Here is a 25091-nt window from a genome sequence, read left to right on the forward strand (position 1 = left end):
TTTCCTCCATAAGGGAAAAGTGCAATAGTATAAGAAGCCGTGGCTTTATACCAAAACTTTGACTCTGAACGTGATAAAAATGCTCAGCCTTCGCTCGTACTCTGATGGAATGAATCGGTTTGTAGTGTTGGTTCACAAATGTCATGTCCAGTGCCACAAGGTTTAATGGTAAGAAGATATGGTTCATTGCTTCCCATAGGTTCTGCCTACCTAATGCATTCAAAAGTCAATTTTGGTGATCGTCCAGTAGGTCAGAATGAAAGATTCAGTGTGTTAAAAAAACACAACACGTAGTCCTTATTAAAAAAAAAAAAAAGTGACAAATTACATTGGCACGTAAGAGAAAAGTGGGACACTGTTCATAAATGGAGTTGACTTCTCTTCATAATGAATGTCGGCTCTGAAGGCAAAGAGATGAGAAAGTCCACTTGTGGATCCAAAGCAAAAAATGGTCTGTCATCCATATTATATCTCCTTCTAACAGTTATTTGGAATAAAGTCTTTGTTAAAAAGCAATACCAGAGTTGCACCAATGAAACCATTGGTGTTAGAAGTGCATCCGTCACCTACACACAATGAAAGCAGCCATTTTATGAAGCCGATCCTACGTTCACTCTATCGCTTGTGTCTCAGAGATGTAAGACGTTACCGCTGAGCCGCGCTGCTTTGTGAATAGCGGCCTTGTTGATAAAACGACTGTTCAGACTGTGTGTAGCCGACAAGGGCACTTGAGTATTTTTGCATGTCCTGTAGCAGCGGTGACTCTCTAAGCTCATTTATTGTTCCAGAGGAAGACATTTCTGAAGTTCATCCTGTGCTAGGAGCTTTGGACCAAGCGTCTATAATGGGGCATAACTTCATGCTCTGGGAGGTGAAGCGCAAATTCCAAGGCAACCAGGATAGGGAACTCAAATGCCATTAACTCACGTCTGTTTAGACGAAACTTTTCTTCCAGTTTCTATAGACAAAATTACAAAAAAGACAACTTTAACAGTTCTATATTTCAAAGCTGATGGATTGCAAATATCTGCAGAACTGAATATTTAATGCCACACCTTCATAATGCACATTTTAGGTACCATTAAATGGGTCGTCCTATATGGAACACCTCTTTCCATGTGCCCAGGAGGTACTGTAAGTGATGGCATCCTGGCACTATGTCATGGTATCTTGTAACTTCATTTTTTCAATGAAGATATAGTTACCCTCTAAATATAACATTTAGAGTAAGGGACCTCCAATGTGTTATGCCAAGTGCAGGACCTGAGGGAGTAGTGCACTATGCATGGCCCAATCAGTTTTCCCATGAGTGTTCCTTTAAATGCATATGGTAGTAACAATTACTAACAGAAAAAATAATTAAGTGGTACACATATTTAGGTTAACCGTACTTTTAACTACTTACATCAATGAGGTGTTTAACTTCATGTTTTCGAAGGTCACTCCCAATTTTGGCGGCTAACAGGATACAGGCTCCTGCACAAAGTTTTCTGTTCTGCTTGTTAAGCTTCCCCTTCAATGCAAGCTTCTCAAAATATACAAATGCCATGGCCACTGTGGGTTCTTCATAGCCACAATCATCCTGGGCTAACTTCCGAATATCTCGTTTAAGGCTATATAGACAGTGTTAAAAAGAAAAATCATGTAACACGTCTGAGGGTGAATGGCTCCTATACATTTCTGTAAATAATTAGTTTCTGGTAAATAACACAGTTCAAATAAACAGAAAACTGTATCAAATGTAAAGCAATTAATTTTCAAAAAATTATATTAGGCATTATGCAGTCAAGTAATGAAAGCCCAACAATATAGGCAAGGGTTCTTTACAGTTAGAGTAGTTACTTTTGGAATATTCTATCCCAAGAAGAAGGAATGGCAGATACAATGACAGCATCTTAATATTAACTGGCCAAGGCCGTCCACAGTATATTTGTGGCAGGTGGTCCAGGTCTCTAACGCCCATGCCATATTATATTTATGACACAAGCGTTAACTGGCTGAACGATCGATCAGGCAACCAAATGCAGAGTCCCGCACTGACAAAGACTGAGGGGCATCAGAGAGAAGACGGGAGTGGCTTTCCCTGCTTCTGTCTTTATTCTCTCCTATCTAGTGCTCAATGGAGGGAATATATCAGCTTTGTACGACTGCGTACAAAAGTTGTAACCTGTGGTGCAAGTCCTTTTTTTCCACTAACACTTGCATCTTTTGCCCTTTACCACCTCCCTCAACGCTTTTACAAAAAGTGGGTGGGAATACTCAGGCGGTAGTAAATTTACGCTATGAAACTGGCACACATTAAAGGGGTTCTCCTGGAATGATTTAAACTGGTTGCCAGCAACCTGTCCTGGAATATCAGCAGGAATGGTTGCCTTCATTTGCAGAGCTGCCTATGGCAGTGAGCGCCGGGGTCTCACTACACTGCTCTACAATAGATGGTAATGAAGTGATCCGATCTATGATATGCCATCATGGCTGAGCAGCCTGACAGGAACATTTAACAATATGTAGTTTATGCCAGGTGCCTGAGCGTAGTGTGTAGTGAGGTCCCACCATCTCACCCCCTAGGCAGCTTGTTCACATTCTAGGACAGGTTGATGGCAGCCCCTTTAAATCATTACCAGAGAACACCTTTAAGCCAGAATTCTATGCCAGCTCCCTTAATGACATAGATTTTGTTCCCCTGCTTCACAGAACTCCTGCCTATGCCTTAGTAATCCTAGCACATCGTACTCCAGCAGGTTTACTGTTTACAGCAGCTGCAGAATGCCATTCTGTGATAAATCCATCACACTGGCCGTCTTCAGCTTGCTCTCTGACTCCCACTTCCTCCTCTATTAAATGACCTCCTAAGCTGATTTATGACCAAATCATTCAGCTTACAAGTTTGTAGAAGTTATTACAGAATGGCATTCTGCAGCTGCCATGTACCGTGAAACATAGAAGCTACAGAAACCAAAAAAAGCATTTTTTTTAAATTATTATAACATTGTTTAGTTCAAATTACATCTAAACCACTAAATAAATTGGCTCCAAAAGAGTCCATAATAGAGATGGGTGAATCAATTCGTACAGTTCGATGTGTTCATCAAACCAGACTTCTTTAGCAGAGAGGGGCTGACTCTGCTGCTCATGAGGCTCTTCCCTCCCCGTTGATTGACAGGGCCGGAGATACCAAAAAGTGTAGCGGCACATGCACAGTTGGCATCTGTACAGTACAAATCGATTTTCACATCTCTAATGTACACACTAAATGCCTGCTCAGTGTTGAGTTTTCTTTTCAAATAGTATGACTATGGAGACAATGCTATTTCCTATGATGTTTATTTGTTATTTGTTGTCATAGTGGAATACTGCTAATCTGAACAATGTTATAGGGTTATATTTATAGTATGGTGGCTCACTCCGCATACAGTTGTGGGAATGGGTGCTACTAAGTCTAATATGACTCACCCAGTCATAAGTGGAACAGTGTATGGAAAAGTGTAGGAAGACTGAGCACTCACCAGCTGGACCAATTGGAGAACAAACGAATATATAGCAAAATATTTATTTAATATTTAAATAAAGCCCTGAATCTAATATTGCAGCGGAATCAATAATAACATAAAATATAAAAAATTTGATGTTCACATATAATAAATACACCTATAATAAAATGCGGTCATATATATATAACTTAAACAATATTAAAAGACATAATGAGCCTGGAAAAAAGGGCAATTATTCACAGTGCATATGTAAAAGATTGGAATAAATATTTGGTAGACTGCTGATCAGTTCGGGGAATATGCCAAATATAGTGTCCAAATCGGGATATTGTGATGAATATGCGATAAGTCACTGATTAATACAATAGATGCGCCAGATATGGTGTCCAATAGTTATCAATAGTCGAAGGCAAATTAGTATCCCTATGTTAGTTCACTTCATATAGAATACTTTAGTTCAATGTAGCTAGGTGGACATGTGTTTAAAAGGATATAATACACCTGTTATTCGCCGTCTAGTGTGAGCGTAGCCGTGGCGTCCCACGAGGCTCACTAGATTAGATTCGGCGGTACCTTAGTCTGGTCGCTTGTTTGAGGTGGTTCAGATGAGCGTGTAGCTCTCGGCGTGGGAAATCTTCTGGTGATGTTCACCGATGCTGCAAGCCTGGACCTGATTGGTAAGTAACAAGGTGTTTCCTCCACACTAGTAAACAAGGGTATACTTCCGGCAGAGTAAAGTTCAATTGTCGGGATGTTGGGGTCTCGTGGGTTTTTTTCCACTGAGGAAGGGGCCAGGAAAGGACCCCGAAATGCGTCTGGTTATTGTACTCGGACATCAGCTGATGAAAAAAAAAAAAAAAAAAAAAAAACCACGAGACCCCAACATCCCGACAATTGAACTTTACTCTGCCGGAAGTATACCCTTGTTTACTAGTGTGGAGGAAACACCTTGTTACTTACCAATCAGGTCCAGGCTTGCAGCATCGGTGAACATCACCAGAAGATTTCCCACGCCGAGAGCTACACGCTCATCTGAACCACCTCAAACAAGCGACCAGACTAAGGTACCGCCGAATCTAATCTAGTGAGCCTCGTGGGACGCCACGGCTACGCTCACACTAGACGGCGAATAACAGGTGTATTATATCCTTTTAAACACATGTCCACCTAGCTACATTGAACTAAAGTATTCTATATGAAGTGAACTAACATAGGGATACTAATTTGCCTTCGACTATTGATAACTATTGGACACCATATCTGGCGCATCTATTGTATTAATCAGTGACTTATCGCATATTCATCACAATATCCCGATTTGGACACTATATTTGGCATATTCCCCGAACTGATCAGCAGTCTACCAAATATTTATTCCAATCTTTTACATATGCACTGTGAACAATTGCCCTTTTTTCCAGGCTCATTATGTCTTTTAATATTGTTTAAGTTATATATATATGACCGCATTTTATTATAGGTGTATTTATTATATGTGAACATCAAATTTTTTATATTTTATGTTATTATTGATTCCGCTGCAATATTAGATTCAGGGCTTTATTTAAATATTAAATAAATATTTTGCTATATATTCGTTTGTTCTCCAATTGGTCCAGCTGGTGAGTGCTCAGTCTTCCTACACTTTTCCATACAATGTTATAGGGTTACCCTCAATAATGAACCTGTGAAACAAAGTAAAGTCTAGTCTGCTCTTCTCTACTTTTCCAGGAGGCAGCCACTATAATCCCCTATTGCCTCCTCTGTCCCAGCCTATTTAAACAATAGGTTTGGAAAAGGGGTCAGGATTAGGCAGTCTTCTTTCTGGCTGGGAAGGTGGTAGAAACCTGCCAATCTGCCCGCCCTTCAACTGACAAGAAAACTGTTTCAAAAAGGTGACGTAGCTTGTTTAAATGTCAGATGAAATATGTAGAAAATTAAGGTGTGAAAGGCTGCCTGCTTATCTCTAGGCTCCCTGCTTGTAATCTGGATCTGAAACAGTTGAAAATCTTTAGAGGAACTTTCATGGGTCCAGACATTATAAACTAAGTATCAGGATACGTAGGGCATCGTGCAGTGATCTAACCGTACTTCCTATTTTTTCTGGGCGATGCTCTGTTTGCCTGCTGTGGCCCCCAGTGTATTCTCCCGCCTGGTATGCTAATTTTAGTATCGGAACAATGAGGAGGAGACTGACTCTTTAGCCATGGGCGTCTCCTTCTCCCTTGTCTGTAGCGCTGTCCAGTCACAGCAGAGAACGTCACAGCCAGGGAGAAGGTGAGGAGAATACAACGGGGGCCACAGCGGGCGAACGGAGCGGCACCCAGAAAAAATAGTAAGTGCAGTTAGATCCCTGCACTATCCCCTACGTATCCTGATACTTAATTTATAATGTTTGGACCCATGAAAGGTCCTCTTTAACCACTTCAGCCCCCCTAGCTTAAACACCCTTAATGACCAGACCACTTTTTACAATTCTGCACTACACTACTTTTCACGGTTTATTGCTCGGTCATGCAACTTACCACCCAAATTAATTTTACCTCCTTTTCTTCTCACTAATAGAGCTTTCATTTGGTGGTATTTCATTGCTAGTGACAGTTTAACTTTTTTTGTTATTAGTGGAAATTGACCACTTTCAGTTGTAATTTTTTTTTTTTAAACAACATCTATATATAATTTTTTATCTAAATTTATTGTTCTACATGTCTTTGATAAAAAAAAAAAAATGTTTGGGTAAAAAAAAAAATGGTTTGGGTAAAAGTTATAGCGTTTACAAACTATGGTACAAAAATGTGACTTTCCGCTTTTTGAAGCAGCTCTGACTTTCTGAGCACCTGTCATGTTTCCTGAGGTTCTACAATGCCCAGACAGTAGAAAAACCCCACAAATGACCCCATTTCGGAAAGAAGACACCCTAAGGTATTCGCTCATTGGCATAGTGCGTTCATAGAACTTTTTATTTTTTGTCACAAGTTAGCCGAAAATTAAGATTTTTTTCTTTATTTTTTTTTTTCTTACAAAGTCTCATATTCCACTAACTTGTGACAAAAAATAAAAACTTCCATGAACTCACTATGCCCATCACAAAATACCTTGGGGTGTCTTCTTTCCAAAATGGGGTCACTTGTGGGGTAGTTATACTGCCCTGGCATTTTAGGGGTCCTAATGCGTGAGAAGTAGTCTGTAATCCAAATGTGTAAAAAATGCCCTGTGAAATGGTAAAAGTACTCATTGGAATGTGGGCCCCTTTGCCCACCTAGGCTGCAAAAAAGTGTCACACATGTGGTATTGCCGTACTCAGGAGAAGTTGGAGAATGTTTTGTGGTGTATTTTTACATATACCCATGCTGGGTGAGAGAAATATCTCTCTAAAAGTCAACTTTTCCCATTTTCTTTATACAAAGTTGTCATTATAGAGAGATATTTCTCTCACCCAGCATGGGTATATGTAAAAAGACACCCCAAAACACACTGCCCTCCTTCTCCCGAGTACGGCGATACCACATGTGTGACACTTTTTTGCAGCCTAGGGGCCCAAATTCCAATGAGTATCTTTTAGGAGGGCATTTGGATTCCAGACTTCTTCTCACGCTTTAGGGCCCCTAAAATGCCAGGGCAGTATAAATACCCCACATGTGACCCCATTTTGGAAAGAAGACACCCCAAGGTATTCTGTGAGGGACATGGCGAGTTCATCAAAGTTTTTTTTTTTGGGCACAAGTTAGTATAAATATTTTTTTGTTTGTTTTTTCTCACAAAGTCTCCCTTTCCGCTAACTTGTGACAAAAAATAAAATTTTACATGAACTCGCCATGCCCCTCACAAAATACCTTGGGGTGTCTTCTTTCCAAAATGGGGTCACATGTGGGGTATTTATAATGCCCTGGCATTTTAGGGGCCCTAAAGAGTGAGAAGAAGTCTGGAATATAAATGTCTAAAAAAATTTACGCATTTGGATTCCGTGAGGGATATGGTGAGTTCATGTGAGATTTTATTTTTTTGTCACAAGTTAGTGGAATATGAGACTTTGTAAGAAAAAATAAAATAAATCTATTTCCGCTAACTTGGGCCAAAAAAATGTCTGAATGGAGCCTTACATGGGGGTGATCAATGACAGGGGGGTGATCAGGGAGTCTATATGGGGTGATCACCACCCTGTCATTGATCACCCCCCTGTAAGGCTCCATTCAGAGGTCCATATGTGTTTTGCGGATCCACGGATCGGATCCGCAAAACACATACGGACGTCTGAATGGAGCCTTACAGGGGGGTGATCAATGACAGGGGGGTGATCAGGGAGTCTATATGGGGTGATCACCCCCCTGTCATTGATCACCCCCCTGTAAGGCTCCATTCAGACGTCCGTATGTGTTTTGCGGATCCGATCCATGGATCCGCAAAACACATACGGACCTCTGAATGGAGCCAGCCTTACAGGGAGGTGATCAATGACAGGGGGGTGATCAGGGAGTCTATATGGGCTATATGTCATTGATCACCCCCCTGTAAGGCTCCATTCAGACGTCCGTAAAACACATACGGACGTCTGAATGGAGCCTTACAGGGGGGTGATCAACGACAGGGGGGTGATCAATGACAGGGGGGTGATCAGGGAGTCTATATGGGGTGATCAGGGGTTAATAAGGGTTAATAAATGACAAGGGGGGGTGTAGTGTAGTGGTGTTTGATGCTACTTATTACATTGCTGCCTGTGTCCTCTGGTGGTCAATCCAAGCAAAAGGGACCACCAGAGGACCAGGTAGCAGGTATATTAGACGCTGTTATCAAAACGGCGTCTAATATACCTTTTAGGGGTTAAAAAAAATCGCATTTACAGCCTGCCAGCGAACGATCGCCGCTGGCAGGCTGTAGATCAGCTAGTTTACTTCCGTACCTTCGCGTCTCGCGAGATGATGCGCCGGCGCGTCCAGGAGGAACAACAGGACCACCGCAAAGACGCAATCCTGCGTGCGGCGGTCCTGGGGTGGTTAACTATACAAAACATATGAATTATATACTGCCATATACACGGGGAAACAGTAATAAACAGGTTTATTTTATCCATATGGCTAGTATGTTTACATTATTCATACACACCTTCTTATTTTACTGAGAGTCAGCTTAATATGAGGAAACTTCTCCTTGAATGTTTCATTCATATCCTTCTTGAGGTCAGATGGTTTCACATATTCAAGAACAGTGGTCTGTACATGAAAGCAAGAGTTAAGGTATACAGGTGTAGATACAGTTAAAGGGGTCGTTCGGAGGTTTATATTTCTTTTTTCAAAAATATTTTATTTGGTTTTACAAGTTTATTACATCCAAACAATAATAACATACAGAGCATCAAATATGTTAGATAACAATCAAGCTTCGCATGGAGCAACATATATTTTATAACAACATAAATTTCCCCATGAGTCTGTTGCATTAATATAGAGAAAATAGTATGTAGCTAGACAGTTTCCTTTTCCAGGGTATCCTATTCATTGTTACCTACTTTCTAGGAGCTACCTTTCTTTGATTTCCCTAGGGTTCGCTTGAGTTCTTCCAGTAGGTACCATTTAGTATATCTGAAGGGATTAACCAATTGTTCTCTCCCTTTGTCATCACAATACCTGATAATAAAGGATTTCTTATAAAAAAAACTTTTTGTCTGGCTCTCTTTGTCTTTTGTGGCTATTATTTGTTCCCACCATAAGGCTTTTTTTATAGTCAATAATACCTGGCTAATGTTTGGGGACTGTGGAAGTAACCAGTTTTGTAAAATACCTTTTTTTGCTGCCATGATGATGGTGTGTGCCACTGCAGGCAGGTGATTGGACCTGCCTACTGTGGGGTTAGACTCACCTCCACATGTATGGAACAATGCCATTCTACAACTCATGGACACCGCTGGTGTACAGGATCCCTTGACTATAGAATGGGTGTCATCCCAAAAAGCCTTCAAGTTTTGGCAGCCCCAAAGCCCATGATATAAGTGGGATTTTTGTTCAGAACATTTTGGACATTTTGATTGTCTGCCTGGCATGAGGGCTGAGGGTGGTAAGTTAAAGGCATAAATTGCCCTATGCATGATTTTTTACCGAGTTTCTCTCCAGTTTTCAGATATGATATGTTTTCTAAAGTCTGTCCACCCACTAACTATTGAAGTAATCGAGTAAGACTCACCATATAGGAAGGGAATATTAAAACCCGTTTGTGCTTGCCACATGGCCATTGAGGATCATCCAAGAGATTTGGATCGTACTCTGTAAAGTCTCCTATGTCACTACCTGTATAAAAAAAAACAGTACAGTGGAACATAAAAAGGTAAGCCATGTGAGAGAATGTTATACAATTAAAAACCCTCTGTCAGCATGATCAACCCTAATAAGCCAGGCATACTGGGGCTGAATGCTTGGAGCACTGCTTTTGTAATGTCCCTGTGCTTTGCACATGGCCCCCTCCCCTTGATTGACAGGGCTAGACATCAAGCATGCTGAGGACAGAAGCAGCAGATGCAATCATGCTTCTCATGTCTTTGACACTCAGCTTTAGGTCAAACTTTGCCTTTAGGGCCCAGTCACACCACCGTATTTTTTTGACCGCATCAGCTCTGCAGTTTTACGGATCGGATGCAGACCCCTTTCATTTCAATAAAAAAGATAGAACATGTCCTATTCTTGTCCCGTTTGTGGACAAGAAGAGGCGTTTCTATTGTAGGACAGAACATTATGATGCGCAAAATGGGGAATGCGCACGGCCGGTATCCATGTTTTGCGGACTGCAAAAACGAATCTGGTCGTGTGAGTGGACCCTTACAGTTAGAAACAAATCTTGAATCAGGAAAGAAATAAAATTCATCCTAGAGCTGTGTTATAGCATGATATCATATACACTACTTACAGTCTTGCAAGTATAGTATTACTTGCATCACACCATTTTTCCATACACACAAGATTTCTATTTCTATCAACTTTTATTAGGGGTTAAATGAGGGAATTATTTTTGAGCACAGTGGTTTTCTATGCTTAGTAGGCTAATACATATTACTGGTAATATATTTTTAGCTTTATGAGCATAGAAAACCACCTTTCTCAACATGGTGGTGCTATATCCTGTAGGTAAGTGTTTTTCCTTTCATGTAGAGGGTCTCAGGTTTGGTTTAAATCCCAAGAGTGAATTTTTTCTCCCTCAATTAACCCATAATAAAAGTCAATAGAAATTTTAATCTTATGTGTATGGCATAGTGGCCTGATGCAAATAATGCTATACTTGCTAGGCTGTAAGAAGTGTATATGATCTCCTGCTATGACACAGCTCTAGGATGAATTTAAGTTATTTCCTGATAATCATATATAATACTCTCCATAACTATTTCAAAATCTGTTTTGCAGTCTAAAGGCAAAGGTTACAGGGGTATAATCATCTTAATGATCACTGTTAAATCTGTTAATGATTTAACAGTGATCATTTTTCTAAATATATTTTATTAACAAATCCCCACCCCTTAGAAAAAAAATAAACCTATACTTACCTGACTGTTGTCTTCCGTCTTCCCTGGTTACGGCCACCGCTCTTCTTAGGCCTCTTTCACACGGGCGTCATGTTTTTTGCCCGGATAAGAGGCGGGTGCGTTGCGGGAAAATGCGCGATTTTTCCGCGCGAGTGCAAAACATTGTCATGCGTTTTGCACTCGCGTGAGAAAAATCGCGCATGTTTGGTACCCAGACCTGCTTGGGATTGATGTTCTGAAGATTGTATTATTTTCCCTTATAACATGGTTATAAGGGAAAATAATAGCATTCTGAATACAGAATGCTTAGTATAATAGTGCTGGAAGGGTTAAAAATAATAAAAAAAGTTAACTCACCTTCTCCTCTTGTTAGCGTAGATGCCGGTCTGTTCTTTAGCTGTGGACTGAATGACCTGAGGTGACGTCAGATCACATGCTCCAATCACATGGTCCATCACCATGGTGATGGAGCATGTGATCTGACGTCATCAAAGGTCCTTCAGCCACAGCTAAAGAACAGACCGGCCTCTACGCGAACAGGAGGAGAAGGTGAGTTAACTTTTTTATTATTTTTAACCCTTCCAGCACTATTATACTAAGCATTCTGTATTCATGTTATAAGGGAAAATAATACAGTGAATAGACTGTCACCTAGAACCCATGCGTGAAAATCGCACCGCATCCGCACTTGCTTGCGGATGCATGCGATTTTCACGCAACCCCATTCATTTCTATAGGGCCTGCATTACGTGAAAAACGCACAAAGAGGAGCATGCTGCGATTTTCACGCAACGCATAAGTGATGCGTGAAAATCACCGCTCGTGTGCACAGCCCCATAGAAATGAATGGGTCAGGATTCAGTGCGGGTGCAATGCGTTCACCGCACGCATCGCACCCGCACGGAAAACTCGCCCGTGTGAAAGGGGCCTTAGGAATCACGGTGGCCGCGCGCTGTACTGAACGTGCACGCCGAGTCCGCGCATGCGCCCTGGTGACTTCTTCCTGGCTAGTATACTGGCCAGGAAGAAGTCACCAGGGAGCATGCGCGGACTCGGCGTGCGCATTCAGTACAGCGCGCGGCCCGGCCGGGAAAAGACATCAATGAAGATGGAGCCCGCCCCCTGCCGAAACCAGGAAGTGAACGGCGCGCCGGGAGCAGGTAAGTATCAAATAGCCTGTTGAGAAAACCCCTTTAAGGCAGAACTGTCACAGATATGAGAAGCATGGATGCATCTGCTGCTTCTGACCTCAGCATCCTTAATGTCTATCCATCTCCCCCCCGGGTGTGTGTGCAGAGAACAGAGGTGTTACAAAAGGAGGGCTCCAAGGACTCAGTCTGGCCCGCTGGTACTCAAACTTACTAATTTGCATATGAATACAAATGTTTAATAGGGTTGATCATGCTGACAGAGGCTCTTTAAAGACATGAAGTAGATTTAAGTCGACATACAGTTATGATGTCCGTAGGCCTAATATCAAGTGTATCAAGTCTAAGATAACGTCTAATATTTATTAGTCTTACTATGTTTTTTGCATCCCCTTTTTTCCTCCAATGTATCTTTATAAAGCACTACTATGAGCTCACATATATCTCCAGATTTCTAGATTACATTCTTAGCAAATGTATGCTAGCAAGAAACTGGACAGAAGCAGAAGATTTTGACTACATCATACTTGATACCGTACTACAGTTGTGTTCAAAATAATAGCAGTGTGTTTAAAAAAGTGAATAAAGCTCAAAATCCTTCTAATAGCTTTTATTTCCATACACACAAATGCAGTGGGAACACTGCACATTCTATTCCAAATCAAAACAGTTAGAAAAATTATTAAATTTGTGTTGTTCCTCTAAAAAATGTAAGAAAAGTGAATATTAGACTGTTAAAAGAAATAGCAGTGTTTGTATTCTTCTTTACAAACTCAAACATTTACTATAAAAAACTGAAAAATGTTTGAAGATTTTGCTTTCCTTTGAATCACTGAACCAATATTTAGTTGTATGACTGCTGTTTCTGAGAACTGCTGTACATCTGTGTTGCATGGAGTCAACCAACTTCTGGCACCTGTGACCAGGTATTCCAGCCCAGGATGATTGGACTACATTCCACAGTTCTTCTCTATTTCTTGGTTTTGCCTCAGAAACTGGATTTTTTATGTCACCCCACAAGTTTTCTATTGGATTAAGATCTGGGGATTGGGCCGGTCACTCCATAATGTTAATCTTGTTGGTCTGGAACCAAGATGTTGCACGTTTACTGGTATGTTTGGGGTCGTTATCTTGTTGGAACACCCATTTTAAGGGCATTTCCTCTTCAGCATAAGCCAGCATGACCTCTTCAAGTATTCTGATGTGTTCAAACGGATCCATGATTCCTGGTATGTGATAAATAGGCCCAACAACGTAATATGAGAAACATCCCCATATCATGATGCTTGCGCCACCATGCTTCACTGTCTTCACAGTGTACTGTGGCTTGAATTCAGTGTTTGGGGGTCGTCTGACAAACTGTCTCCAGCCACTAGACCCAAATAGAACAATCTTACTTTCATCAGTCCACAAAATGTCTCTTTAGGCCAGTCAATGTGCTCTTTGGCAAATTGTAACCTCTTTAGCACGTCTTTTTTCAATAGTTGGACTTTGCAGGGGCTTCTTGCAGATAGCTTGGCTTTAGATAGGCGTCTTCTAACTGTAACAGTACTGGTAACTTTAGACCTTCTTTGATCTTCCTGGAGCTGATTGTTGGCTGATTCCTTGCCATTTTTGCTATTCTTCTATCCATTTGAATGGTACTTTTTTGCTTTCTTTCACGTCTTTCAGGTTTTGGTTGCCATTTTAAAGCATTTGCGATCATTTTAGCTGAGCAGCCTATCATTTTCTGTACTTCTTTATGTGTTTTCCCCTCTCCAATCAACTATTTAATCAAGGTACGCTGTTTTTCTGAACAATGTCTGGAACGACCCATTTTCCTCAGAATTTCAGAGAGAAATGCACTGTAACCAGCATGTACAACATTTGCTGCCTTCCTTCTTTAAATAAGAGCAATAAATGCCACCTGTTTTTCAAAGAATGAATGACCTCACTCATTGTACTCCACTCTGCTATTAGTTTGAACATGCCCCTTTCAATTAGTGATTGAATTACAAGGAATCAGCAGCATGCATGTCATGACTGTTGGGTCTGTTGGATTTCTATTACTCTACTACATCTGCTAGTAAATTATTTGCCATGTGGAAATATCATTTCTACCAAAAACAGTGATTGATCAGGTTAGTGATGTCTGACTGCTATTATTTTGAACACAACTGTACATACTGTTACCATGGGGGAACAGGTCTGAGTATAGCACCCGTATATGTGAAATAGACAGTTTTTTACTAAGGCCGTTTTCAAAATCGCTTTGTTTTTCAGTTTAGATGCATTGACGTGAGAGAAAAACGGTTAGCAAAGGTTTGAGCTTTTATGGTACTGTTAATATAGCTACATATGCTGTGCAAATGCTATGCTAAAAGTATCAGACAGGTTCAATATCTGCAATGTGCAGGTGCATGTAACAATCCAAAAAGGTATAAAATTCTATACAACAACAAAATCCATATGACCCAAAGAGTAATCAATGGCTGTTCGAATAGTAGTGAAGTGATATTAACGTTTCGGATCTATTTTACTATGCAAACATAAAATCATACTGAAACTGGATAATGTTACAGTGCTACAGTATAACAGAAATCACTCCTGAAAACACTGGATAATAAGCATTTTGCCCAAGTACCCCAAGTACCCCAAGTGTAATTCCATTTACAAACACAGCAGAGTCAGCTATGCCACTAATGTGATCAGATCACCTGTATCAATGCTCCCCTGGATACTGTTGGCTCTTCCCAGAGTCAGGTTGCGATTACTTGCATTCCGAAACTGAGAAAAGGAGCAAGTAGAGTCTATTGTGTTTCTGCGGGCCCCCAAGGCATTGGTTGGATACAAAAACTGTGTATATGATACAGTCTGGAGAGAAGAAACAAATATCGGTTGTCATCATTAATTAGGAACACTGTAGTTGTCTGCCCTTTTTTGGCAATGTAAGGCCTCATGCACACGACAGTTTTTTTTCACGGCCCGCAAAAACGGGGTCCGTGGGTCCGTGATCCGTGACCGTTTTTTCGTCCGTGGGTCTTCCTTGATTTTTGGAGGATCCACGGACATGAAAAAAAAGTCGTTTTGGCGTCCGCCTGGCCGTGCGGAGCAAAACGGATCCGTCCTGAATTACAATGCAAGTCAATGGGGACGGATCCGTTTGACGTTGACACAATATGGTGCAATTGCAAACGGATCCGTCCTCATTGACTTTCAATGTAAAGTCAGGAGTCCCTTTACTTTCACACTTGTGTTCATAATGCAGACGGTGGCTCCGTTCAGAGCGGATCCGTCTGCATTATATTGTTAAAAGATTTCTAAAGTGTGAAAATAGCCTCAGACGGATCCGTCCAGACTTTACATTGAAAGTCAATGGGGGACGGATCCGTTTGAAAATTGAGCCACAGTGTGTCATCTTCAAACGGATCCGTCCCCATTGACTTACATTATAAGTCTGGACGGATCCGCTTGCCTCCGCACGGCCAGGCGGACACCGAACATAACTTGAAGCGTCCCCATCACCATGGGAACTCCTCTATGTTAGAATATACTGTCGGATATGAGCTACATCGTGAAACTCATTTCCGACAGTATATTCTAACACAGAGGCGTTCCCATGGTGATGGGGACGCTTCAGGTTAGAATACACTGAAAAACTGTGTACATGACTGCCCCCTGCTGCCTGGCAGCACCCGATCTCTTATAGGGGGCCGTGATCAGCACAATTAACTCCTCAGGTGCCGCACTGTAAGAGATCAGGGCTGCCAGGCAGCAGGGGGCAGCCCCCCCCTCCCCAGTTTGAATATCGTTGGTGGCACAGTGTGCGCCCACCATCGCCCCCCCTTCCTCCCTCTATAGTTAAAAATCGTTGGTGGCACAGTGTGCGCCCACAATCGCCCCCCCCCCCCCTTCCTCCCTGTATAGTTAAAAATCGTTGGTGGCACAGTGTGCGCCCACAATCGGCCCCCCCTCTCCCTATAGTAGTAACAACCATTGGTGGCAGTGTGCGGTCTCCCATCCCCCCCCCCGCCCCCACCACAGTAGAAGATTCATACTTACCTGCTTGCTGCTGCGATGTCTGTGACCGGCCGGGAGCTCCACCTACTGGTAAGTGAAAGGTCTGTGCGGCGCATTGCTAAAGAACTGTCACTTACCAGTAGGAGGAGCTCCCGGCCGGTCACAGACATCGCAGCAGCAAGCAGGTAAGTATGAATCTTCTACTGTGGTGGGGGCGGGGGGGGGGGGGGGAATGGGAGGCCGCACACTGCCACCAATGGTTGTTACTACTATAGAGAGAGGGGGGGCCAATGGTGGGCGCACACTGTGCCACCAACGATTTTTAACTATAGAGGGAGGAAGGGGGGGGGGCGATGGTGGGCGCACACTGTGCCACCAATGATTTTTAACTATAGAGGGAGGAAGGGGGGGGGGGCGATGGTGGGCGCACACTGTGCCACCAACGATTTTTAACTATAGAGGGAGGAAGGGGGGGGGGGGCGATGGTGGGCGCACACTGTGCCACCAACGATTTTTAACTATAGAGGGAGGGGGGGGGGGGATGGTGGGCGCACACTGTGCCACCAACGATATTCAAACTGGGGAGGGGGGGGGACTGCCCCCTGCTGCCTGGCAGCCCTGATCTCTTACAGGGGAATATGATAGTACAATTAACCCCTTTAGGTGCCGCACCTGAAGGGGTTAATTGTGCTATCATATCCCCCTGTAAGAGATCGGGTGCTGCCAGGCAGCAGGGGGCAGTCTTGTACAAAGTTTGCAGTGTATTCTAACTAGAAGCGTCCCCATCACCATGGGAACGCTTCTGTTAGAATATACTGTCGGAAATGAGTTTGCCAATCTTGTGTGCATCCGTGTTCTTTCACGGACCCATTGACTTGAATGGGTCCGTGAACCGTTGTCCGTCAAAAAAATAGGACAGTCAATGGGTCCGCGAAAAAAAAAACGGAAAACGGCACAACGGCCACGGATGCACACAACGGTCGTGTGCATGAGGCCTTATACTTATAGTATAATAAGATGTTTTTTGTGAAAGACTCACGATATTTAAAGAATCAGGAGCAGATCTTTTTTTATATTCTACAATGAGAGGCCCATACACGGTGAGACATCTGTGTTATGTATGTGGATCAATCAAGGTCTTCTGATAGTAATACGTACTCAATATTACCCAAGGCAAATTCTGATATTTTTGAACATTTCCTTACACTAGCGCATGCACTTTTTAGAAACAATTTGCCATTTATGTCCAAGTTTTAGTTTTTTAAGAAACAAGCAGAGTTGCATATTGACATATTTTCAGAAGATTACAGACTGAAGTGTTTTATTGATCTGGAAATTTACGTCCCTTTAGGTAATTGTCTTGCAGTGATCCAACTTGATTGGTAAAAGGGATTTACAGTGCTAACATACTGATAACCTAACAATAGGATAGATCATCAATATCAGAATAGTAGGGATCCAACACCAGGCACCCCTAACGATTTTGCGAAACGGATGCAGGCCTATTCATTTTCAATGGGGCCGGATTTGCGGATCCACACTTCCGCATCTGTGCTTCAGTTTCCGCCAAAAAATACAACATGTCCTATTCTTGGCCACAACTGCGGACATTAGGCATTTTCTATTATAGTGCCGGAGGAGATGTGCGGTCCGCAAATTGCGGAATGTACATTGCCAGCGTCTGTGTTTTGCAGATCCTCAGAACACTTAAGGACGTGTGAATGGACCCTTAAAGGCGTTTTCCAGGACTAACATATTGATGACTGGTCTACAGGATAGGTCATCAACATGACATTAGTTGGGGTCTGACACTCCCACTGATCAGCTTTTAGCGGCAACTTTAACTTGACTGTTAGAGAGGTTTTCTGCAACTAGCATATTGATGATCGGTCTACAGGACAGGTCATCAACATGAGGTCGGTTGGGGTCTGACAAATGGCACCACAGCTGATTAGTTATTAGCGGCAGCCGCAGGTTCCGGACGTAAACAGTGTAGAACCATAACCACAACAGCTCTGTGTAGTGGTTGTTCTCAGATACTACAGCTCAACTCGCATTCACTTAAATAGGAGTATCAGCTTCAGTACCTTAGAATTGCCATTACGCAGTCTACGGGGTGTGGTGTTCTGGCTCAGTACGCTGTTTACTTCCGGAACCTTCAGCTGCCGCTAACAGCTGATCAGTGGGGACTCAACATCTGGTAGTGGTGCCAGGTGTTGTCCCCCCCCCACCGATCTGATACCCTATGGATAGGTCATTACTATTTTGTCCCAGAAAGCCCCTTTAAGAATAGAGAATACACTGCAACCAACAGGCACTTTTTATCCTGTTGAAATACAGATAAATAACTAAAAAGTGGAAATAAAAAGACCACCACATACAAGACTGTTCAGTATAAGAATTTGTAGATAAATATTCAAAATGTCGATGTACATTGTGCTATAATTTCTCATGACTTTGGTTGAGCATTAGGAATTTAGTGTCAGTGTTGTGTCTTGCGAGACACAGGATGAATGTAACACATTACTGAAATTAAAAGATTATAAAGGTGAATAGGATTCAAAAAGCTTCTATCCATATTGGAAAAGCAAAAATAAAGTGACATTTTCCATAATTTCAGTGCCAAATGTTCACCTGAATGGGGACACTTCCATCAGAACAGGTATTTTTTTTTTCAAACTCAATATTGATGGACAACAATTCTCTTAGAATCTTTGGCTGTTTTTCCTTTTTCGTATAGGCAGTACTATGTGACTAAAAATGAAATGCTAAATATTGTCCATTTGTAGCATTCAGCACAGAGAGCTTAAACTCCCAATACATATTGGTAATCTAGTATTTAGATTACTGCTGCTGTGAGGGAAATAAGTTATCAGTTTAAAATACTAGATTGGTGGAATTGTTATTGCAGTTTTATTATTTTCTTGGTAGCCTATCCGTAAATGTGTGTTCAACCTTTGTGCAGTGTCTTGTGAAATAACATTTTGAGTCTGGTTACAATGGACATTTCCAAAGTAGTGGAACCTGACTACTGTCTGTTATTGTGACACCGAGTGTCACCAGAAATGGACAGTTTCTGTACTGTGACTAAGTGAATACTAAGTTATAGAGATGGGAATAAGTCAACGTTTTGCCCTATAATGAGAAATATTAACACATATAAAAGGAAGCTGGTGGGGATCATTGAAGATGGAAAAAAAATATGTGAACGGCTAATTATACACCAAACCAACCTGGGACCTGTGTGCAGATGGTGTGTTTTATTTTTGGTCACGTCCAATCCTCATTTTTTGTGGATCACACGCTGACCCATTTATTTCTAGGTGGCTACAAAAAATGTCATCCAAGTGCTGTCTGCACCGTGCGGCCGTTTTGCAAGTTATAGAATATGTTCTATAATAGGGACTGAGGAAAGTGTAGGATGCACACAGCTGGAATCCGTATTTTGCGGATCTGAGGTTCGCAGACGCCAATGTCAGTGAGCATGAGGCCTAAGTTTTGCAAGCAATGTTTACATTCTCACCTTCCCATCAGCTCCAAGCTCAACTCCTTCAAGGCCAAGTATCATTTCCCTTGTATTCATTCCACCGGAGGAATGTCGCTGCCTCGTACCTTCCAGTTTCAAGTCCCTATGCATGAAATAAACACTGTGTGAACAAGTACTGTATATTGCCTTTAACATTCGTCAAATTATTATTTATTTATAGAATACCAGAAAGTAAAACTACAATCATCCTTAAGGATATCAATCTAGTGTACATGAAAAATCCCCAGACGAATACTAAATGCATTTTGGAGGGTAAGCAAAACTCATTAATAACTGAGCTTGCTTGTTTTTGTAAATTAGCCTGAATTACAACTCAAGAAACACAACACCTTCAAAAGGAGTTAAAAAAACACTAGCAGCAGTTATAAAATAAGAATAATGGCTCACTTCACTAAATCCCCGGCAGATCCTGCGCTAATATACCCGTGACCCCACCAGTCCTTGTTTGCTTTTCAGGAATTATGACTGGCCTCAGTGGTCATGTGGAGTTCAACTGGTTTTAGGCATTCTAGATTTTTAGCCTAGTAATGATGTAATGATGTTTTTGCTGCATTTGTTTAGCTTAGAATCAAATGTGAAATCCAGTCAAATTATCTTCTCAATACATGTGAGAAGATCACATAGTTGATTTCCAAAATGAAAGAGTGCTTATCCACCGTTAGCACCGTTCAGAAGTTCCTGATTTGAATGGACCTTTGCTAAGAATCCTATCTCCTCTTTCTGACATAAATTTTAGAGCAGTGCCAAAGCAGTTTAAAGGGAATGTGTCACCATGGTCTTGGACTATTATCTGCTGTAATACATGAGTAGTACTGAAGATAAGGAGTCCAGAATGCAACTTTTTATTTTCCCACTACCTGTGCATGCACAAAGGAGTCCTCTCCATTATGATAGCACAGCAGTCCTGACTGTGTATTTCAGCCCAGCTCTGAGAACTGACAGCAGGGGAGGTAATAGGAAAAAAAGTGATCTGGACTACTTATCTGTTGTGCAGATTATAGGCCAAGATCCAAGTGAAAGATTCTTTTCAAGCTTTCTATATAGCCTGATCATTAGGAAAATCTGTAGTGGACTGAGATCACAGATGTATATTCTTGCATGTATCTTACATATCAGCGGGTAGTTTTGACCTAATTTCTGCACCAAAGCCACCTTAAGATTATGTCCCCTAACGATATTATATCAAGTTTAACAGGTCAATGGGTTTCTGAGGCTTCGTTCACATCAGCGTTGAACCTTTTTGTTCTCCTGCCCCCTTCAGGGGCAGAAAAAAAGGAATGGATGGATTTGGCACATAACTGAGCCGAACGGAGCCCACAGGGCCCATAGACAAATAATGGGGTCGTTTAGGTTTCCGCTCAGAAGAATATTTTTGAAGCGAAGACAAAAGTCCTGCATGCACAACTTTTGTCTCCGCTCCAAAATCTTCTTCTGAGCGGAAACCTAACGGACCCTATTATAGTCTATGGGGCCCTTGGGCTCCGTTCGGCTCAGTTATGTGCCGTATCCGTCCTTTCTGTTACGTTCTGGGAACGGAAAGGCTGAACAGTGATGTGAATGAAGCCTTACAAAATAAACTATATTAGATAAATAATCTATATTAGAGAATGATTATAGACTCATACACTTCAATGAATGAGTCTGGGATGGAAACGGACAAAAGTGCCTGTTGCCTGTGCTAAAAAAAGAGACGTAAGAAGAACCATTGACTTTAAATGGAGTCTGTCATCCCAATTTTGGACTATTATTTACAGTAATACATGAGTAGTTCTGCAGATAAGGAGTCCAGAACAGATCACTACTTTTATTTTATTTTACCGCTGTGCCTTGTTCCCCTGCTGTAAGCACTCAAAGCTGCGCTGAACTACACAGTCCGGACTGCTGTGCTGTGCTAACATAATGGAGAGGACTCCTGTGCACATGCACACCAGTCCTGATAATGTATTTCGATGCGGCTCTGAACGATGATACAGGGAGAATGGGGAGCAGTAAGAAAAAATAAAATAAAATTGTGTCTACAGTCCTACTCCTGTATTACTGTAGATAATGGTCCAAAATCGGAGCTGTGGATTTAGTTTAATAGCAATGTGAAGTCCGTTGCACACAGGGATAGCACATGGGCAGAAATACTTTTGTATGAATCAGTCCTTAAGCATTTGGAAATCTGCTGCACTTAATTTTTTCTGCTACATGTGGATGGGATTTTGATAAGACGCCCACACTGAAACGATGTGACAGTTCCCAGATTTAGTTTTACATCTCATTTTATAACATTACAATTTGGCTCTAGGACTTCATACAGCAAATGTGCACTACAGCTACTGTCAGGGGATTTTTCCACAATTTTTATAGTGAGGCCTATCTTCATAAAAGGTCGGACCGCCAGAGATGTGATATTGATGGCCTATCCCGAGGACAGACCATCAAAATAAAAGTCACGGAAAACCCCTTTAGGTTCACAATTTTAGTCAGAATTGAGTTTTAACTAGTTAAAGGAATTGTCCAGCCCCTCTCTCCCACTCAGTCTAATATCAGGTGTGTTCCCAAAGCAATTGCCCGACACCTAGCCAGTGTTGTGCACGTGTCCTATTCTAATTATTAGGGTACATGCACATTACTCTCTGGGTATCAGATGATTTCCTCAGCAACAGTCCCACCCTGGGTGCAGCTGTTTTTTTCCCATACATGATGTTAGATCAGGTAGAAGAGAGGGGCTGGACCAACTGAGGTCATCATAGATGTGTAAATCACTGCGAGTGGCAGTATAATTTATTTCTAAAGCCATAGTCTTTAAATGGGGATCTCTGAGACAGGGAACTCCTTTTGGGTGGTGTTAAAAAACAAACAAAAAAAAACTCAATGTGTGTGCCATCACACTTCCGATCCAACGGGGACCAGAGGGGAGGGTGAGGGAGAAGGGAGTTCTGAGTTAGAACTGAATATCGGTGATGGGGGGAGTATTTTTTTCTTCCTAACCCCTGAACTAAGCCTGTAAATATGAAAACGGCTTCTAGGTCCCAAAGAACTCCTCTAAGGAGGACCTGGCAGTTCTCTTGATGTGTCTGTTTTTGTAAATACTAGCAATCACCATAAAATAACTATTCTGGAGCACACCCCCAACTGGTTACCATCCCCTCGGTACCCTTACTGCAGACTGCTAGCAATTTGTGTTATTACATGGGGGATGCAAGAAGCTATTAAACAAGCATGTCAGGTCCTCTTTAAAGTTCAACCTACGAACATTCGTTTTGGTTGAAATCGTCTATTTTGATCAACTTTAGACTAATGTCTATGGTCACCTTTTCACTCAAAGCAGTGATTTTTTCTTACTAGATTCCACTGATATCATGGAAAGGCAAAATGGCTTTTTTTCCCAGCAAGTTGATATGTGTTAGTGAAATATGAATGAGATCATGTGACGATAACCGCGTTCTGAATACATAAACGTATGTTGATTCTCAAGAATTAATCTTGCTGTGAGGGAGTAGCTGTGTTACCAGCACTGCCTTTGAAGGAAGAAAGCAATGTTTGAATAATTGTGACCTTGAATAAATTGCAATAGATCATATTACTTTCTTTCCCAGAAATGTGTGCCTGGTTCGTTCTATGTGATTTCATTGTCAGTAATACAACAGAAAAATATTATTCTGCACATTTTCACACTAAGTGTGAAACACACAGTAGGATGGCTAGGCACTCAGCGCTAAAGTTACAACATCAGGCAATTATTTATGAATTATTTAGGGCGTAGATTAAATATTTAACTAGCTGAACACAACAATTCTTTTAACCATTGCTTGCTAAAAGAGCGAGACTGGAAAGTTACAGTCACAGTAATGGAAGGTTAAAAACTTCTGCACAACTCTTGTTGCATTGAATCCCGTGATAAAACAGTGCTCTACCTAAAGAAACTGCCAAAAATATCTACTACAATGTTTTTTAACTTCAGCACCCAATAGCAATTTATTTGGTGGATGGTCCCCCACACTCAGTATCAATGGTGCCAAAATTAATAGCATCAATAGCAGCCGAATAGGGGGATGCTAGGAGTTAAAAAAACATACAGCACAGGAGGCACAGAAGACATGTCTACAGTCAATTTTATTTCTGTGACAGTTCTTCTTTAGATGGTCACTGTCCTTTCAACAAACTTTTCATAAATAAAAATACAAGCAATTATAGGAAACTTTGTAATATATCTTATTAGAGAAAAATGCCTCTCCATTTAAGAACCACTTCTTCACAACACCCTTCCTCCACCTCTGGATCATTCCCTCACAATTCACTGCTAAAATTGATCTTCTGGGATGAGATGGACTATCAGTTCACCGAGGGATCAGGTTACATGTTAAACATAGAAGTCTATGGAGAGGGGAGGAGGGTAAAAAAGGGGGGAGCTGCTGGTGAGAGATGGAGGCACAGACACCCAGAGAATTCTGGCTTTAGTAAGTTTTCTTTCTTACCCCAGTGCTGGATTCACAACTACACTGCTCAGTCCTGTAATATAATGCCATCTATTCTGCTTTCCTCAGTTGATCTTTGGTGGACACAATGAGGCCTTTTTATAAAGTGATTGATACTGTAGGATAGTGTTCCTCAGCTTCAGTCCTAAGGGCCCACCTGACAGTCATGTTTTCAGGACTTCCTTAGTATTGATACTGATAGAATTAGTGTCAATGTCTCAGAACTTACCCCAGATATTTATGTGTGTGTTATTCTCAAATACTGACCAGCAGGTGGGCCCTGAGGACAGGAGTTGGGGAATACTGCTGTAGGATATTGGAACTCCAACACAGTAACTGATCATGAGAATTAATGGTCCACAAGTTACCTGCTGCAGTTGGTGACTGAAGCACAGTTGTGCAGGAAACAACAGTGAATGGGACCAACATTGTGGCTATTTCATGTTCAGAATCGGTGGGAACCCAGACACTTGTGATTATAAAGTGATGCCATCCGTTTATAAGATAGAAAAGGAGATTTTTGTAAAACTTACCAGTAAAATCTCTTTCTCGCTCTTCATTGGGGGACACAGGAACCGTGGGTATAGCTATGTCCTCTATGAGGCGTTGACACTAGATAAAGCTGTTAGCTCCTTCCCTGGCAGCTATACCCCCTCCAGCCTGGAGAGAGAGCTTCAGTTTGTACACAAGCAGTAGGAAAAGCAAGCCATCCAAAGAAAAAACATGGAACACCAACCATGCCAAAAGACCCAACGGGGTTCAAACCAGCAACTGCCACAACTGTGGTCGTACAACAATACTGGGTGGGTGCTGTGTCTCCCAATGAAGAGCGAGAAAGAGATTTTACTGGTAAGTTTTACGAAAATCTCCTTTTCTCGCCCATATTAATTGGGGGACACAGGAACCGTGGGACATCCAAAAGCAGTCCACAGAGAGGGGGAA

The 25091-nt window shown here is 41.7% G+C and overlaps 1 protein-coding gene across 2 annotated transcripts in view; it reads right to left on the reverse strand.

Annotated features, from left to right (window-relative positions):
* Positions 1–750: 750 nt before the first annotated feature.
* CABLES1 (Cdk5 and Abl enzyme substrate 1) overlaps positions 751–25091 on the reverse strand; it is a 102788-nt gene continuing 78447 nt past the window's right edge. For both annotated transcript variants that reach the window (XM_044294894.1, XM_044294893.1), the window contains exons 5-10: positions 19663–19768; positions 14837–14993; positions 9666–9769; positions 8592–8698; positions 1406–1613; positions 751–958 (exon numbers count right to left, since the gene is read on the reverse strand). In XM_044294894.1, coding sequence (XP_044150829.1) covers positions 818–958; positions 1406–1613; positions 8592–8698; positions 9666–9769; positions 14837–14993; positions 19663–19768 — 823 coding nt within the window. In that variant the 3' untranslated portion in view covers positions 751–817. The remainder of the gene's footprint in view (positions 959–1405; positions 1614–8591; positions 8699–9665; positions 9770–14836; positions 14994–19662; positions 19769–25091) is intronic.

The sequence above is a fragment of the Bufo gargarizans genome, chromosome 5 (assembly GCF_014858855.1).
Source record: "Bufo gargarizans isolate SCDJY-AF-19 chromosome 5, ASM1485885v1, whole genome shotgun sequence".
NCBI lineage: Eukaryota > Metazoa > Chordata > Amphibia > Anura > Bufonidae > Bufo > Bufo gargarizans.